The following is a 19,982-nucleotide window of genomic DNA, read 5'->3' on the forward strand; positions in this document are numbered from 1 at the left end:
AGACTGCTCTGAATTTGTTACATTCATAAATTCTCTTGGCATAGTAATATCCCATTATATTCGTGTACACAGTTTTTATTTGGCCACTTGTTGTTAAGCATCTGAGTCCTTTAACTTACACATGAGGAATTGAGACTGAGAGAAGTTAATGACTTGCCCAGGGTCAAACATGTAGGAAACGTTGGAACTGGGACTCAAATCAAGGTCTTATGACTCCAAACCTGACATACTTTAAACTTTACCAGGTAACTCATGTAGTACTTAAATAAGTGCGAGAGCCTAGACTTGAAGGAAGTAGGGTCAAGGAGGAAAAATACTGGAGGAATGAAAGAGAAAGAAGGACTCAGATTTGAGGAATAACAGGTAGAGACCAGTTTGGCTGGAATATAGAGTACACAAAGGGGCAGGGGAGAGAGGCATTTTAATGTGAAATAAGTCTGGCTGAGCGTGGTGGTGGTGGTGGTGGTGGTGGTGGTGGTGGTGGTGGTCTTTGTCCTTGAAGAGGACTAATGATATCTGGAGGGTGAGGCTTTGACTTGGAAATTGAATGGGATTTAAGTGAGGCTGGACTGTGCAATCATCAGCTTCACTTTCTCCTCCAGAGTCACCGAAGTGCAATGGCAAGTCATACTTCAGGATGACTGGCTATGGCCCAGGATGCAGCAGGAGACCTTAGCCTTTTTAAGCTAAATTCTTTCCCAGTTCTCACTTTGTCTGACATAACACCAATTCAGTGATTAAAGGCTACTTAAAAATTGAGGCAAAAGGTGGCCTAGTTTGACTTCCCCAGAGAGTCAGTCTGGGATGGGGAAGACCCTCAAAGCTTCTGGCCAGAATAGAAGCAATTGCTATTTACACCCAATCTGAGCCATTAAAACTCAAACATGAGCAAGTGAAGTTTGGGCTGGGACCTATTATTGGCCAGTCAGTGAGAGCCAGAGTGATTTTGGTTTGAAGGCAGAGTCAGGTAGCTCCATTTGAATCCCAGTGGGCTTTGTCAAAGCCTGGTTTGCTGGAGCTGAGTATGGTAGTGCATACCTCAAATCCCAGCTGTTAGACAGGCTAAGACTTGCTGATCTTCGGAGCTAGAAAGTTATGAGCAACAGTGGGCCAAGCTGATCAGGTGTCCCCATTTAGCCTAGCATCAGTGTGGTGATCTGGGGGTTGGGGGGAGGGGAGGGGGCACCAAGAGACCTAAGGAGGAGTAAACTGATTCTGAAACTGGTAAATACTCATGCTGAGTAGGGTTAGGGTGTGGTCTGTGGAAACTGAGTGAAGCATACTGACTCCATCTTGTGATTGCATTTTGGAGCTAGCTCTGGATCTGTCTCCCTCTCTATTTGGTTACGGGTCTAGTCTAGAAGTTCCCCCACTTATTTGGCATACTGCCCCCTTTTTAAAAAAATTACTCAGTGCCCCCTGGAAGTCTTTCACTAACCCCTTAACTTTTAAGAAAATTTGTGTCATTTCAAAAATATATAAACTGTGTTTTTTAAAATGATGCATCTTAAATTTAATAATTTATTATAAATGTATGGGTTTTTTCCCTGCATTGAAATTTTGATGATGCAAGATTGCATCATATAACCATATAGTATTGTATTGTAAACAGAGCACGTACATATATTCCTGCTGATGCATGGTGGACTTCCCGACAATGGGCAACATGCTCACTTGCCAACACTTGCTTGTTAAGACCTTTCAGCGGACTTGACCACTGATCAGTTATGTTATAACCGACTATAACTTGCATTTTGTGTGTTTATTTGGAAAATAATATTATCACTGTGACTTTATCTCTGTTACACAACTAATGAAACACGTACAAATGGTTTTTCAAAATTTTCTTCTTTCCTTGTGTTTCCACTGCCCCCTTATTTTTATTCAATGCCCCTCAATTTCACCGGGGGCTACTACCATCCCCCCATCTGTCCCAGGGGAAGGGGAGGGGCCCCCCACTCTGGGACGGTATTGCCCACTTTGGGAACTTATGGCCATAGGCCAATTTCTGGTTTGTGAGAAAACTTTATTCAGTTGTGAGAAAGTTTAATTGTTTTGTCTGAACCTAGCCCTGTATGGCTGGGAAGCTGGACCATTTCTACCTGCTGCTTAATTAACGACCGAGGTTATGCTAACTAGTCAGATATAGTCTGTGCAGACTAGACAGATCTAAGGAGTGATGCGAGGAGTTTTCTCACAATTACACATCTCAGTCAACTCATACATCTTATATGGTTAATCAGTTATTGTTTCCATGTTCCTTTGATTGAATACAGGCACTTGAGAGGAGTGGAACACTTCTTTTTCTGATTTTAGGGAATTGGAAATTTGGAAAGTCCCTAATCTTTTCTCCGGTTAGAAATCATGTTTTGTGTCCTGGTTAATTGTTTTCTTTTAATTAATTGGTTTTATTTGACTAATTGTTTCTAATACACAAAAATCTGTCGCTATATTCATGGTTTTTGGACTGATGGGAAGTCTCTTGACCTATTTATTATACATGTTTTGCTAATAAATCATATAGCTCAGATGATTTCCTCAGTTATTATCCATCATAGGCCCATAAGTAAAAGTATTTTATCCTATATAAGAAGCCACTGAAGATTTTTGAATAGGGGAGTTCAGTGGGCATGTCTATGCTTTGAGAAAACTAGACAGTCTAGAGAATAAATAAGAGAATAGAAAGGCTGGAAGCCAAGAATCCAACTAGGCTATTTCAGTAAGGTAGTATCAGTATGTAAGGATAGGAGGGGATAGATCTGAGAAATATGGAGGCAGAATGTACAGGTATCAGGAACTGGTAAGTTGAAGAGAGAAGGGGAAAGGGACATGGATGACTGAAGTTTCAAACCTGGGTGCCTGTGAATAAAATGGTGCTATCAGTGACAATCAGGAGGGAAGGCTGAAGGGTTTTGGTAAATCTGATGCTGTTCCTTGCAGTCAGTGTCCTCAAGACTAAGGCTTAGGGATCACTAGACTGTCTTTTAACAGATATGGCAGGGATTATAATCTTTCTAAACAAATAACCTTATACAGTTAATTTGTTAGGTAGTGTTTTTCTGGGTATAACTGACTGATCTTGTTATTCTGTTGTCTTCATTCTATGAGTCATTTTAAATTGTACATGTATTTACTATCTTTTCCAGCCCAACATGTGTTAAAATGCACATTTTAAATAACATCCATCATTGGACTACTCTGCTTTGCAAACTTGGATCATGAAGGTGATGGGAAGAATTTATCTTTGGATCTTGATTTCACTATTTCATTTGATAGCGTTTGCTGCAGAACATGAAGATGTAGCAAAACATGCAATAAAGTTGCATCGAGGGAAAGGAGCAGCTATTACTCAGAGAAAGCAGTGGGTTCTAGACAATTGTAGAAAACTTTCTGGTCTTCTTCGACAAAAGAATGTGGTTCTTAACAAACTAAAAAATGCAATAAGAGCAGTGGAAAAGAATTCTGGACTGTCAGATGAAGAGAAACTCTTTCAGGTACACACATTTGAAATTTTCCAAAAGGAATTGAATGAAAGTGAGAATTCAGTCTTTCAAGCTATCCATGGACTCCAAAGAGCCCTGCAAGGAGATTACAAAGATGTTGTAAACATGAAAGAAAGTAGTAGACAGCGACTGGAGGCTTTGAGGGAAGCTGCAATAAAGGTCAGTTTTTTCAGATTTTATTAAGTATTCACAGAGAAGATTTTACTGTTCATTTTGAGCTAGGAAGAAATATAGAGAACAAAAAGGAAAATGTTCAAGTTGCTAATATTTCAAGTATCTGCTTGCAGTAAAATATACACTCTCATGTCTCACATATAAGAAAACATTTTTACTTAAATACCTTAGTGTTCTCGCATATAACATTGCTCCCAGGATAATGAAATATACAGTGCACTCCATATTACCAAAAACCTTAGTACTAGTAATTGGTTACATTACCTATATTCTGCTAATAAAAATTAAAGTGAAAAGATATAGGAGAACAGACTTTCATTTTCATGGACATTTTATACATGCTGTGTATGTTACTATATCTTAATATGTATTTTCATAGTTTTTTACAATATAATTATAATTGTCAACATTTTTGTTCATGTTTCTGAAAATGTGCTTAAATTTTCCTTAGTAGCTGTTGACTCATCCTTGTAAAAACATTTTTAGCCATAATCAAAAATCTCATTATGTTTTTTGGACACTTTTCTACAGTAGTGACTAAAATATCTAGTACAGATAGTGATTACAATTTAAAATGAAAATAGATTAAATGTTAATTCTTTAATGTTTCAATCCAATATAGTTAACATTTTTAATTAAGGGTGGTGCAGTGGATAGAGCACTGGCCCTGGAGTCAGGAGGACCTGAGTTCAAATCCAGTCTCGGACACATAACATTTGCTAGCTCTGTGACTCTGGGCAAGTCACTTAAACCCAATTGCCACACACACACACACACACACACACACACACACACACAAATCAAGTATTCAGATTTTATGAGGGAAGCCTATATATAGCCTTGGATATTTATTTGACTGTGATTGAGGGCAAGGAGTAAGGGTTAGGGATTTTAGGGTCCCCTACCATGTGACTTTTCACAGGTGAGGGTCCAGCTCCTCTGTGGCAGAGGAAATCCTATCATAGACCAGGAACTGCCCACAGAGGAAGGACATTTCAAGGTATGGTCTTTCTAAGAAAGGAGGTTGCAGTGCTCCAAGATGAAGCAGGACTTGTGGGAACTCTAACAAGAGGACCTAGGCTTTTTTGGGAAGGAAGGACTCTTCTCTAGACCAGGGTTGCTGCCCAGAGTGATAGGCCACCAAGTGTATCAGAGAGATAAGTGACAGCTGAAAACGTGGTATCCTGGGGGCCTCCTTTTATCTAAGCAGCACCTGGCCTATTGAAGCTTTCCTTCCTGACCCAACTAGTACCTCATCCCCTAGAGTTGGGAAAAGCTTCAATTGATAGATGCTGCCAAGATAGAGCGTGTCCCCCTAAGACACCACACTCTCAGCTGTCTCCACAGTATACCTGTATTGGGAAAGGTGAAGGCTCATTTCTATCACTCTCTGCCCCACAGACAACTTGCAGCTTGTGATCCTGCTCTGACTCATTCTCCCATGCTCTTTCTAGGGCCTGACTACCCTTCTTCTGCCTTCCCCTCCCAACTCCTCACTTCCTACTATGGAGACATGACTAGCAAAGGACTCTGTTCAATGGATGACAAAAATAGAGAAAGCATATCTCCTCCCCCAGAAATGCTTAACATCATTCTTCTCCCCACTGCCCCCAAGATGCAGGTACCTAGGGAACACGCCAGTCACCTTCCCCTAGTTATGATAACTGCTGGTTTGAAAAGTGTCTCTTAATCCTTCATTCTCACTTCTGTCACGACTTGTATGGTTTTGAGCAACTTGCTTAATTAACCTCTCTGGGCCTCAGTTTCCTCATCTGTAAATAAGGAATTTATTTTAGATGGCCTGTAAGGTCCTTCCAGTTCTATCAATCCAGCGTTTGTTAAACGTCTGTTACATGCCAAGCACTGTGTCGGTTGCTGGGAATACAAAACCAAAGTGAAATAATCCCTGCTCTGTTGGGAGAAAGCAACACATGTACATATGTAAGTATATACAGAATAAATACAAAGTAGTTATGGAGGGAAGGGAGCCCACTAGGGAATCAGAAAAACCTTCATGTAGAAGGTGGTGCTTGAGTTGAGCCTTGAAGGAAATGAGTCATGGCCTGGCTAGTAAACAATTTTTTTAGCCTAGTTCCCCAGAACTTAACCATCCTGGGTGACCTTTTTCTAGACTGGAAAATAACTGGCCCTCCTGGCTCTCTGGTTATTCTTCATTTCCCTCTTATCCTCTTGAATCTGGTGCCACATAAGGATCCACCTGGGTACATAGCTAGAATACAGTAATGCTTTGTTGATCCTTCTGCTTTAGTTTCCTACTGAATGAGTGAGGATTGAAAACATTTTAAATTCCTAAAACCACAGCAGTAGCCCAAAACAACAGATCATCTGATTGCCATTGATAATTTTGTTACCTAATACACTATATGTAAATACAGCAGAAACAGAATTTTTTTTACATGTCACAAACCATTTGATTTGATTATAAATTCTTAATCATTGCTAAATGTTGTTTCCATTCATTAAAATAAGCTTATTGTTGCAAACCCTATGTGAGAATGTCCCCTTTGCTCATTTACCTTTTTACCCCAACATCCAAGCTAAGCAAGTAGCTTTTATAAATGTACTGCATTGGCTGGATATGATGGTGCATGTCTTTAATACCACCTACTAAGGAGGCTAAGGCTGGAGGATCTCTTTAAGGTCAGGAGTTATAAGCTACAGTGCCAGTTTATTATCCACACTAAGTTCAGTGTGGTGGGCCCTGAAGTGGGGCAGAGATGAGCACTAGATTGCCTAAGGAGGGGTCAACAGGCCCTGCTGATAAGTGGTGGAATTGGCTGTGGGTAGTCCCCAAACTTCCAGCCTGGGCAAGATGAGAGGGAAAAGGGATGATATTCATAGATGGATGGATGGATGGATGGATGGATGGATGGATGGATGGGTGGGTGGATGACGGCTTTGTAGGTTTAATGCTGACATCCATTTAGTAACTTGTTGGTAAATTAGCATAGTAGTCATGCTGAATATTATTGGTCCATTTGCCCTGTCTTTTAGAAAACCTTTTGTGTGTCCACATCTAAATCATGCATATAGAATTTACCTTTTCACATTAACTGATCCATAACAAAAACCATCCTGAAAAGAATAATGAACTTAGAGAAAGGAGGAACCTTGGTTTGATATCTGGCCTGATGCTTAAGTAGAAGTGGGAAAAGAAGTCATTTGAAGCACGCAGTATTGAGCAATGTAAAGCTCACTAAATTTGGAATCAGAAGTCCAAATCTTTGCTCTGCCATTTATTACCTGTGTCATGTTCAAGTCACTTTTTCTGAATCTCAGTTTCCTCATCTATAAAATGAGAAGATTGAATTAGGTGACTTCCAAAGTCCCTTCTGTGAGCTACTCATCTTCATTTTATACATGAGGGAATTGATATTTAGAGAGGTGGATAATACCTATACTGCCTTCTTCCCAGGGTGTGGTTGTGAGGATTAAATGAAGTGATATGTGTGTGTGTGTGTGTGTGTGTGTGTGTGTGTGTGTGTGTGTGTGTATGTGTGTGTATACATATATGCACATACACCCACATATATAGTGCTTTATAAATCATTTGGTTTTTTATGTAAATGAATGAATGAAAAAAGCATTTATTAAGGACTAACTGGGTCAAGCACTCTGCTAAGTGCTAGGGATACAAATACAAAAAGCAAGACATTTTTTGCTCTTAAGGAGCTTATGTTTTGATAGACACGGTTAGCATATTTTGGGAGAGGAGTAGTGGGCGTGGTATTTTGGTCACAGGAATGTTGAGTGGAGTCATAGGCAATTGATTAACCTGTCCTATTCATGAATAAATTATGATAATAGTGTTAGTTACTACATGATAGTAAATTAATTATAGCTGACATTTTTAAAGCATTGAAAGTTGATAAATTACTTTTAAGACTATCATTTGAACCTCCTGACAGATCAGTGAGGTATATGTAAATCCAGGTGGGGAGGATAGCCAAGTAACTATTCCTACTGTGAATGGGAAAGCTGAGGCTCAAAGAGCTTGTAATTTGCCCAAGATTATTTAGGTATTACTAAGTTGTTTTTTTCCTCTACAATATTTCTCACATCTGTTCCCTCCTTTCTACTCCATCTCCCATCTCTGGCTTTGCACTGTTCCCCACACCTAGAATGTTCCTTCTTCATCTGCCTCACAGAATTTCTCTTTTCCTTTAAGAAGCAGTTGAAGCACCACCTTCTCTATGATGCCTTTCTTGCTCCCAACTGCTAGTGCCCTCTCTTTCAAATATCGTAATTACTTGGTATTTTTTTTTATCATGTATATACTTATATTAGTCCTTGTCAACTCCCCTGTTAGAAATTAGAAACTTAAGCTCTTTGGGATTAGAGATTGCTTTATTTGTTGCATTTGTAGCCCCTAGCACAGTACTTGACATGTTGTAGGCACTTAAAAAATAACTTGCTGAGTGATTGATTTTTCTTCTATTAAAGTTACTTTAGTTCAGGCCTTCATTCTTTCTCACATGTACTATTTTAATAGCTTCCTTTTCTAGTCTCCTGACTCCAGAGTTTCTCTTAACCTGATTTATCCATCACACTGACATTTTAGAAAAAAATCAGTGCATTCAGAAATGCTGGTGGCTGGCATTTGCCCACCAAATGAAATGCACACTTTTTTTCCTGCTGTTCAAGGGCCTAGCAGCCTTTTTAGTCTTTTCATACTACTGCCAATGCTTTACGTTCCAGCAAACTCTTTTACTCCCATCCTTCTAGTTTTGTGCCTTTTATTCCCATTGTTCCTTGTACTTAGAATGGCTTCTCCTGACTTTTTCCATCTCTGCCTATTAAAGCCCCTCCCTTCAAAGCTCTGTTCCTGTCCTACTTCTTCCATGAAGCCTTTCCTTATCACCTTCTCCTAGACTCCCACCTGGAAGTGATTCTTCCTTCCTCAGACCTTTTCTGATACTTTGTTTTGAACTGGATATCCTACAGGCTTTTGGAACACTTCCAAAACAAAACTCCTTATCTTTCCCCCCAGACTCGCCCTTCTTCCCGACTCCCATATTGTCAAGGATATTTCTATTTTTCCAGCCGTCCAAGTTCTCTACCTACATGTCATCCTTTATTCTAAAACCTCACTCACCTCAGATATCCAGTCAGTGCCAGATCTCTTGTACGTGTCCCCTTCTCCCCCTTTGCCTCATCACCTCTCCATGTGCCTCAGCCACTCATCACCTCTTCTTACTCCCGACTAGCCTAAGTGTAGCTCTGACCATGTCACCCTCTATGCAGTCAATTTCTGTGGCTTCCTATCGCCTCTAGGATAATATTCTCTGGCTTTTAAAGCCCTTCTCAATCTAATCTTTTCCTGCTTTCTGGCCATCTTATTCTTTACTTCCACGTCCTACCTGTGGGCCTGGAATGCTCTTCTTCCTCACCTGAGCTTCCCTGACTTCCTTCAACAATCAGCTCAAATGCTCCCTTCTGAGGAGGTTTTTCCAGTCCCCCTAGTTGCTAGTACAACACTAAAATTAAGTGCAGTATATTCTGTATGCTTATATGTACTTATTTGTATACACGTTATTTCTTCCATTAGACTGTAAGTTCGTAGAGGGCAGGGATTGGTTTTGTTTTTGCTTCGTATCCACACTGTGGGTAGGGCACAGTGCTTCACACATGCATAGTAAGTACCTAACAAATACTTGCTTACTGATAGATTTTGTTGTAGTATAATTCTATGTTTACATGTTTATCATTCCTATGAGATTGTAAGCAGAGACAGTGTCTTCATCTTTGTGTCTCTAGTGCCTGGAACAGTAGCTTTAGCCCTTCACTCAATTAAACAGGAACTTATTGATTGCTTACTCTGTCAGCCATTGTTCCAGGCACTGGGAGTAAAAGTAAAAATTAAATCCCAACTTGAAGTGAGCTTATACTCTTACACATGAAAGGTTATTAACAATTGCCTATCAAGAAGGCAGTTGTTTGAATGTCTAAAGTGGAAACACTTTGGACCCTCAGTAAAGCTAATTCAAAGTAATTATTCTTTTTTCAATCCTGGGAAGGTGGTTTAAACTGTTATGAATAAGTTATTGCCTTGGCTTTTGTTATTGTTTTAAATCTCATTCTTAATTTTCTAAAAACTAATCAGGAAGAAACAGAATATGTTGAGCTTCTGGCAGCAGAAAAGCATCAAGTTGAAGCCCTTAAAAATATGCAACATCAGAACAAAAGTCTGTCCATGCTTGATGAAATTCTTGAAGATGTAAGAAAAGCAGCAGATCGTTTAGAGGAAGAAATAGAGGAACATGCTTTTGATGACAATAAGTCAGTAAGTAATATGATAGAAAAGATTTCTGGATTTTTTTTTTCACATATCTTAGCTTCACACTGAATCAAATGAAATATTGTTTAAGTGATTTTATACATTCAAATTTGGACTAGGTTGACTTGCTACACTGAAATTTTAAATATCCTCTATAGAAGGAAGTTCCCAGAGAGTAGCATATTTGTCAACTTTAGAGACAGCTGAAGGCACAGTGAATGGAGTGCTGGGCCTAGAGTCAGAAAGATCTGAGTTCAAATCCAGCCTCAAGACACTAGCTAGTTCTGGGATCCTGGAGAAGTCACTTAACCTCTGTTTGTCTCAGTTTCTTCATTCCTAAAATGGGTTTAGTAATGGGAGTAACTACCTTGCAGGATTGTTATCAGGATCAAAAGCACTTAGAGTACTGGCATATAGTAGGTAGGCTCTATATAAATGCTTATTCCCTTATCTTTCCCTTCCAGTTTGCTGCTTTTTCAACAAATATAGTTAGCCCCACTTATCATAAAATCTTTCCCACTCTTCTTACATAGCCTTATCAGACCTATGACCCCATTACTTATGTATACTATGGGAAGTATACTGTGGAGAATGGATGGGGTAGGGGAGGAGAAGGAATACTGACACAAAAGGGAGAAAGATCATAGGATGTAGCTTCAATAAATACCTTTAGCAGGAATCCATGCTTCGGAGTTGTATCAATGCACCTAAGATACCAATTAAAAGCTAGAACTACTACTGAAAATTGGCTTTGAACTGTATGTGTGACATAGGAAATCTGGCAGTTGGAAGGTGGTGATCATTGGCAGGCACAGTAAAGAAAAACACAGATCAGAGGAGAAAAATGAAAAGCAGCAAAAATATTTCTGAAATTGAGTAATTTCAGTTGAGAAGAAAACTATATTTTAAAAGCCTTTAACCTCATTGAACATGTCATCTGAGCCCACCAAAGTAGATGATTGAAGAAGAAGAAAATATTTGGAGTTTCTGTAAGTTGTTTTAAGTTTATTTTTTGAATATAAAGTTGAAGTTATTATTCATGCTGGTACATTTTTCAGGTGATAAGTTGATAATTGTTTTCCTACAATATAATTGAACTTATATTTAATAGATATATTGGAATTAATCTTTCATAGTCATTTTATCCATTTTCTCCCTAAAAAAAATTTGTTTTACCAAAAAAGGAATGCTCATCATTGAATTCTAAAGAGTTTTAAGTGCACATTATTGATCATTGTTTTATTTACTCTTACAGGTAAGAGGGGTCAATTTTGAGGCAGTTTTGAGAGTAGAAGAGGAGGAGGCCAATTCTAAGAGAAATGTATCAAAACATGAAGTAGAAGATAATTTGGGTCTTAGTATGCTAATTGACTCCCAAAACAATCAGTATATATTGACTAAGCCCAGAGATTCAACAATCCCTCGAGCAGATCATCACTTCATAAAGGTAAAAATATACTTATTTTTAACAATTGTGTGCTAGTTCTTCTAATTTTTATTTGTCTTAGTATACCAGGTTGCTAGGCTTCATTATCTGCATCAGGCCTGTACAACCTTCAGCCTACCGTCCTGGGCTTGCTTACAGCCAGAGGCTTGAAGCACAAAGATTTCAGTGAAAAATGTAGAGGAAACATCCTTTGAATGTGGAGGAAATCCTTTGGAGAGCCACAAGCTGCCTGCCCAGCCCACAGGCTACAGGTTGTACTGGCCTGATCTAGATAGTAACATAAAAAAAATTAGGAGCTTTCCTATTGTGGAGGATTCTGCCAGAGCAATAATTCTCAACTTTTTTTAAAGGTACTAAATACATTATACTTATTTCTTTGTCTGACAGCTATTCTTCCTCCTAAAAAAGTCATGAGTAATTTATTTTGTAAATTGAAATTTCATCTTTTGAAAATTTTGGTATATCTGATTGAAGGCATCCTAGAATCACCAAGTTAAGATTGCAAAGTATTTTTGTTATTCAAGGACTATAATAAATTTTATATTTTTCGTAACAATAATATGCAGAATAACATAGTGGATAGAACCTTGGACTTGAAGTCAAGAGAATTGGATTTATATGTTTAAATACTTACTGGCTGTATGAGTTCATAAAATAGAGTTGATAGTAGTTGTACCCAATAGAATATAAGCTCCTCGATGGTATAAGCTGTATTTAATATTGGTATTATTTTATCACTGTGCCTGGGGTGAGTGAAAGAGTGATTGTGTAATACAATTTGTAGTACACGACAAATTAATGTTACATCATCTCAAAGGGGCAGTCCTTTTAAACCTCTTTAATCAATTCACTCACTCTTCACAGTGACCATTCCATACATTCTCATATCTCTTCAAATTGCTGATTGTGTCCCTTCCTCTTGAGAACTTCAGTTGATATTTCAATGAAAATATTAAGGCCATTCACAGAGGGATTCTTTTTTTCCCTTTCTCTTTATCTTACCTCACTTAAGCAATGTTTCCTACAATCTCCTTTTTCACCCTTTTCTCACATGAAGAGGTAGCCCTTGCTTCAAAAAAAAAAATACCTAGAAAACCCCAACATACTCTGGTGAGTTTGGACAGGTGAAAGAGAAAGTTAATAATGTTCCTCATTGCCATAGTAGTCTACCTGAAGAGAGCATCCTTGTTCATTCAACAGTTATTTTTAATTTTTAAAATACATTCTTTTTTAGGACATTGTTACCATAGGAATGTTATCTCTACCATGTGGTTGGCTGTGTACAATGATAGGATTGCCAACAATGTTTGGTTACATTATTTGTGGCGTACTACTGGGACCTTCAGGACTCAACAGCATTAAGGTAAGAATAAGGTTTATATCTGTTTCAATAGTTAATTGATTTGAAAGGATATGTTAGAGATGGTTAAATACCAAAAAGAAATTTGCACCCCATCTCATAAAGAAAGTAGTTTCCCTTTGTTATCTGTATCAATATCACGAATTCCATGAAGCCATTGCTGAATCAGGAAAAAGCTTTATTAATGACCTGGGAAGGCCGGGTGTCTCGCATGTGTAAGAATGCATGTGAGAGCACATGTATGGACAAATGCACATCTTTTTATTTCCTGTTCCCCATTCTCTGGGTACTACACAGGTTACAGCCTATCCGAAGGGCCTAATTTCCCCATGTGAGTCTCTGCCCCTAATTACATTTCCCACTCCCCAAAATTTGACGACCCCTACCTTTATTTGGGAACTCCCCTTTTTGTGTTAGCCTCAGAACTGGCTTGTCCTGCCCCTGTCCCGTTCCCCCCACCTCCACTGGTTAGTCTATTTGTTTTGTTATTCTAACATAACTTCTTTTTGTTCAGCTTCCAGCTAGCCCCCAGACTGCATTCCCTTAAAGTTTCCACTTGGCTTTTTAGTGGAAATAATAATAACAAAAAATCTATTTCTCTGACTCCACATTCTGATTGTCATATGCAGAAGCAACATCCATATATCGCAAATCCTTAAACTAAATTATTGTTAAAGTGGTCTTTTATCTTTTATTCATGTTTTATTCAGAAGAAATCTTCCCAATGTTCATACTGGTCAAATCACCCAATTCTGTAAGGTTGCTTTTTTTAAAATTAGATCTGATTTAGAGATTTCAAAATGCAAAATTATTTTTAAGCACACATGTATTTAAGTAAATGCTAGGTTATGGCTGCATTGAGTATTAGCCTAGAAGGGACATGCTCTCTGAGATTGTCTAATAAATATCTCTGTGCTATATTTGTTTTCTTATATACTGTTGACAGTCTAATCCAGGTGTGGGGAACCTGCAGCCTTGAGGCCACATGTGGCCCTCTAGGTCTTTATGTATGGCCCTTTGACTTAATCTAAACTTCACAGAACAAATATAAGCACATGCTGTGTGCCAGGCACTGTGCTGGGCTTTACAAAAATGAAACAATCTTTACTATCCAGATAGTTATTTTGCATTGTCTTGGGACAGACAATGTCTTCATATCTTAGGAATGTATTTTGTGTGTTAGGCACAAGACTACTAGAAATACTTTTATCTTAGTTAACATTAATCTAGTATGCAAGCCATTTCTGTCAAGGGCAGAAGTGTCTAAACTGGCATAATTCTTATATATCCCCTCCAACAAGTCTCTCTGCCCCAAGGCAATTTTAGACATTTGTAAGAATCTCAAAGAAGAAAATCACAACATATAAAAATACTATTTGGGATTAGCATTCCAGAATAGTTGAGCAAAAAGGTCACCATTTTGTTCCTTCCTGGACCCCTCCCTTCTAGGAGTCCCCCCCCCCTTCTCCTCCTAGAGATCAGTATCAAGCATTTCTTTGGAGTAATAGAAGAATTACCCTACAATGGAATAGAAGGTACATCCTTTGGGTGGATCATAGGCTAATCCTTCAAGTGATAAAGAAGTCTAGAAATTCTCTTTGGTCAGTTTTCTTTCCATCCTTAATCCCTTTCCTCAATCTGTCATCTTGAAACAGGGAAGTCTGTAAAAGTATTTTTTTTAAAGATCAGATTTAGATTTTTTTTTAGATTTAAATAGTATTTTGTAATATCACTTTTACAGAAAAGGAGGTTATTTATTTATTTGAATTTTTTTTTTGAGTTTTTTTTGGTGAGGCAGTTGGGGTTAAATGACTTGCCCAAAGTCATACAGCTAGTAAATGTTATATGTCTGAGGCCAGATTTGAACTCAGGTCCTCCTGACTCCAAGGCTGGTGCTCTATCCACTGTGTCACCTATCTGCCCCTTTTATTTATTTATTTGTTTGTTTGTTTGTTTATTTTTATAAAAGGAGGTTTTTAACAGAAGGACAGAGCACATCAATGGACATAAAAATTTTCTTGGTCCTTTAAAATATTCTTAAAATCCCACTTCTTCTTAAATATGTTTTTGATAATTCCCCCTTTTATGCTATTTGCAGTTTTTTTTTTTTAATTTTTGCTAGGCAGTAGGGTTAAGTGACTTGCCCAGGGTCACACAGCTAGTAAGTGTTATGTGTCTGAGGCCAGATTTGAACTCAGGTCCTCCTGAATCCAGGCCGGTGCTCTATCCACTACGCTACCTAGCTGCCCCTATTTGCAGTTTTTTCAAAGCATAATCTTTGTTTATTTTAGAATCTTGAACTTGTGCCAGCTAGTTAGTAGTGACATACATTATTCTATCTGATCCAAAATATGGAGTTCCCTGTGTTTTGCCTTACTATAATGAATGCAGCAAAACGATGAATTGACATGGCTATAATAGTATACTAAGTGACATAACAGAGTTGTATCATTTCCTCGAACTGAGGTACAGAAAGCAATTCAGTGGAAGAAGATAAGGCAAGTTTTTAAACATAATTGAATCTCTAGCCAACTCTTTACTCACATGAAATACCCAGAAGACTATGCCGATTAGCAAAGCTGTCTGGGATCAAGCCAGCCAAACTTAAAGGTAGTTGGAACTTATTCTGTCGGTCATCTGGCAGATATGCAGTCTGATCCCCGTAGCTATAGCTGTTGCACATATTTTGAATCCATGTACCAGTTTTTCTAATATTGCTATAACTCATTTCAAAAGTATACTTAATATTATTTGTTGAATCCAACAAATCTTGTGAAGTACTGCAGCTACTACATCATCGTCTTAAAGATTTGTGCATACTGTTACTAGATGGTTGTAAAGGTCAGAAACTGATTTCAAGTACACCTAACTGTGAAATACTCAAATTCCTTGGAGGTTTGAGAGCTCCCACATAACAGGATGGGCTACTTAGTCCTGCATGGGTACTGCTCAGAGTCCCCGAGTCAGGGCTCAAACTTTCATGGGGCCATATATGTGGATGGTGCCTTGTGAACCTCTGGCGTGACTTCATGGCCACAGCTCAGAAGGGATTCTTAATTCTTTGAACTGTCTGGCCAGTCTTGATGAATGAGTGAGGTCAGTCCATCATAAATATGTATTAATTATATAATATGTAATAATTAAAATAATTAACATGTGTCACATACTGTGCTAAATGCTGGGACTATGGGGAAGGGCAAAAGATACCAGCTGTCAAGGCGCTCACAGACTAATGGAGGACGTACAGTGTAAATTACTGTGTACAAACAAGCTATCTACAGGATAAATTAGAAATAATGAACAGCATACTGAGAGATCAGTAAAGGCTTCTCATAGAAAGTGAGACTTAAGCTGGAACTTGAAGAAATCCAGGAGGCAGAGATGAGGGAAAGCAATCCAGACATGGAGGATAGCCAGTGAAAATTCTTGGAGTTAGGAGATAGAGTTTTCTGATCAAGGAATAGTTATTACAAAAGTTTACAGTTAAATCTCACATGGGGCAGCTAGATGGCGCAGTGGATAGAACACCGGCCCTGAAGTCAGGAGTACCTGACTTCAAATGCGGCCTCAGACCACACACTTGACAGTTACTAGCTGTGTGACCCTGGGCAAGTCACTTAACCCCAATTGCCCCCCCCAAAATTAAATCTCACTTCTCTCTCCTACTTACTTCACTAGGATCAGTCAATCAGTCAATAAACATTAAGCGTCTACTGTGTGCCAGGCACTGTGCTAAGCAGTGGGGATGAAAAAAAGAGGCAAAATATATCCCTGCCCTCAAGAAGCTTACATTCTAATGGGGGAGACAACATGCAAACAAATATATACAAAGCAAGCTATATGATAAGTAAGAGAGAATTAACAGAGGAAAGATACTAGAATTAGGAGGAGTCGGGGGAGGTTTTCTGTAGAAGGTGAGATTTTAGGTTGAACCTAAAGGAAGCCAGGGAAATCAGTAGTTGGAGCAGAGGAGGAAGAGTGTTTCAGGCATAGGGGACAGCCAGAGAAAATACCCAGAGCTGAGAAGAGGAGTGTCTGGTTCATGGAACAGCCAGGTGGTCAGTGTCACTAGATCAGAGAATAGGTGGGGGGAGGGCAAGGAGAGGGGATAAAGATTGAGGAAGAGGAGGGGAAGAGTGGTAAATAAGGTGTAATACTGAAAAGGTAGGAAGAAGGTAAGTTATAAAGGGCTTTGAATGCCAAGCAACATTTTGTATTATCTCCTGGAGACAATAAGAAGTCACTGGAGTTTATTGAGTAGGGTTGGTGTGTAATATTGTTGTGGTTTGGGGTGCTGGGAACCCCTAAATGGTACGGGAGTCTGCCTCGAAAGAATTTGACCACTCAAGCCTTCTTTCAGTCAAAGTAGTGAGGTTTTATTGTAACACCAGCATGGCAGGCAGATTCCTAGTAGATCTGCAGTGTTGTAACACCAGTAGGAGCTGGCAGAGTTACTAGTGAGTCTGTGGGGTTTGGTAGGAATAAGACTGATACTTACAAAGGAGAAAAGATAGTGAGAAGATCTGGTTGGAATTAAGGAGTGGTAAATAGCCTGGGGTGGTCCAAGCACAGCCAATGAAAGGAGTTAAGGGATCAGAGAGCCAGGGTGAAAGGGCATTTAAAGAATTATTGAGTATCTATGTGGGCTGGGCTGGGCCAGATGCCTCAGGCGAGAGGCCAGAGACTGGGTTCCAAAAATGTATGGGAAAATTAGGGTCCAGGTCCATCACCCCATCATTCCTCCCTTAAACAAATGGGATCCAAAATCTTTTGGGGTAAGAGGAGAAGATCTTGGCTTCTGAAACTGCTTCCTGCTAGCAAGGATTATAGAGCTGTCCCTGCCTTGAAAGGGTCCAGGGGAGGAGGTTGATTGGAATCAAGCATAGGCTGCATCCAGGGGATGATGAGTGGATATGGGCTGGTACCTACTGTTTGCTACCAACTGTAGGTGAATGGCCTGTAGTCTGGAAGACACAAATCTGTCAAGCAAGTTTAATATGGAGGACCCAAATTTAGGGAGAAGTAAAAGTGATGTCAGAATGGGGGAAAATAAAGGAAGGAAGGAAGGAAAAGAAAGAAAGGAAGGAAGGAAGAGAGAGAGAGAGCCCCATTAGAATCATTCACATTTGGCATACAGGGTTATCTGATATTGTTACTTTCTCAAAAATTTCCATTCTGATTCCAATTCCTTTAGGAGGATCAGATGCTATTGGGAAGTAACAACACTTTTGCAGGTAGAAGTTTTCCACCCTTGGGTTCAATAGTTACATAAATGAATTTGCCAGAAACTGACTTTTACTCCAATTATAACAAAAGACATGGGAGGATACTGAAGTAATGACCAAGGCAAATAGATTACCTACTTCTAAGAAAATTGATTGCACTGAAATTCTCTTCCCCAAACCAAACTGAAGATGTTTCTGATTTAATTTCAGTTGTTTGGGATATGGAATGACTACACTTGGGGAGGTGGGATGGGAGAAGAATTTTGTGGTCTTGTGGTCATCTATTTCTTTACTGTGGAGGAACTACTAATTTTAAAATCAGACCTTGGGTTTTTTTAAAAATCTAAACACAGAACAGATTGAGAGACACTAAAACAATACACCAAACAATGAAGAAAATATCAAACTAATCAATTTTGGCAGGTTGGAAGTTCCTGGATAGTGAGCCATGGGATTATAGAATTCCCAGAGGAGTGGGAACAATTAACTTCCTGATCACAAACTGGGCCGCTGGTCCTAGACTATTTGCTACCTGACACTAAGAAAAGGGGAGGGAAAGCATCCTTTGTTACCAGTCCCACAGGCTTAAGGACAGTCTCCTTTGCTATCAGAGATGTTGAGTCCTTTCCCCTGTTGACCTAGTGGATCTGAAATTTGGCTTAGTTCTGACCTGGTAGGTGGCTTTACCATTAAAGGACTAGGGTTTAAGGCTTACCATATGTAATATACTGTACGAGGTGACTACAGACAGAGACAGGAACAGACACGAACAATGTGCACAATGCATATTCACTGATAGAGTTGGTCTTTCAGTCAGTCAGATTTTGTGAACTTAGAAATCATCAATACAGCATTTCTGCTTTGAGTAAGTTCTTATAACAGTTTAAAAGTCCTCCCACCTCTGATTATTTGGGTGTGGAAGTCTTTTGAAGAGAAGTAGTCTTAGGCCCATGCTGGCTTTCTATCAGGCATAGCAACATTTAACTATCAGAAGAAAAATATTAATACAATACTCTTATTTTAGGAAGTCTGCCAGGAAATGTGTCAGGAAGCCTGAGTTTGAACCCGATCTTAGACACTTAATCTATATGTAGCAGTGTTAGCCTGGGCAAGTCACTTCAACTTCTTTTAGCCTTGGTTTTCTTAACTAATGGGCAAAATAATAGTACAGTTGTCATAGGGTTGTTGTGGAGATCAAATGAGATAACACATGTAAAGTGCTTTGCAATCCTTGAAGCACTATATAAATGTACTACTTTAACTTAATTTAACATTATTTAAATACCCAAGCCATTTCTGGCTTAGAGAGCAAGATATGTCCAGACTGTCATAGTTCACCAGTGCCTTCCAACATGTCTCTGTCTGAAGACAATTTTGGATAACATATTAATCTTGAAAAAAGACATGGTCATTCCAAGTTAAAATACAGTTTTGAGTTAATATTCTAGTGTAGTCTCAGCTCAGTTCTTTCCAGAATATTTGTAACAATAATGGTATGTATGACAATAAAAGGCTGAAAACAAAATTAGTGTCCAGTGATTCTGGAATGGATGAACAAACTGATATAAATGCAGTGTCATGTTGCTGCTACATAAGAGTATGGAAATGAAGAATTAAGAGAATATAAGATTTCTATGAAGTTGTTCAGAGTGAAGGCAAAATGTACATGATTATAACTATATGAATAAAAAGTATGTTAATAGGCAAAAACCTGTGGCCAGAAATCATAAATGATGTTAATATCAAATTATTAAAGTATATATCCTTCCTTTCTGTTAGAAATTATTGTAAAAGTGAAAAGTATTGTGTATTATCAGTCACAGTTAATCTATTAGATGGTTTTTCTTAACTCTTTTTGGGAAAGTCCTTCGTGAGAGAGAGTTTAGTTCTTAAATTGAAACCTTGTTATGATAGCAATTAAAAATAGTGTGAGTATTTCAAAGGGGGAAGGGAATTGGTAGCTGCCTTTAAATTT

General features: G+C 38.7%; 1 protein-coding gene across 3 annotated transcripts in view; it reads left to right on the forward strand.

Moving 5' to 3' along the window:
* The window catches only part of SLC9D1 (solute carrier family 9 member D1), a 71,739-nt gene that overhangs the window by 11,800 nt on the left and 39,957 nt on the right, over nucleotides 1–19,982 (forward strand). For all 3 annotated transcript variants that reach the window (XM_020965175.2, XM_020965177.2, XM_020965176.2), the window contains exons 2-5: nucleotides 3,147–3,662; nucleotides 9,802–9,981; nucleotides 11,231–11,422; nucleotides 12,657–12,785. In XM_020965175.2, the coding sequence (XP_020820834.1) occupies nucleotides 3,219–3,662; nucleotides 9,802–9,981; nucleotides 11,231–11,422; nucleotides 12,657–12,785 (945 nt within the window). In that variant the 5' untranslated portion in view covers nucleotides 3,147–3,218. The remainder of the gene's footprint in view (nucleotides 1–3,146; nucleotides 3,663–9,801; nucleotides 9,982–11,230; nucleotides 11,423–12,656; nucleotides 12,786–19,982) is intronic.

The sequence above is a fragment of the Phascolarctos cinereus genome, unplaced genomic scaffold, assembly GCF_003287225.1.
Source record: "Phascolarctos cinereus isolate Bilbo 61053 unplaced genomic scaffold, phaCin_HiC Scaffold_7;HRSCAF=346, whole genome shotgun sequence".
NCBI lineage: Eukaryota > Metazoa > Chordata > Mammalia > Diprotodontia > Phascolarctidae > Phascolarctos > Phascolarctos cinereus.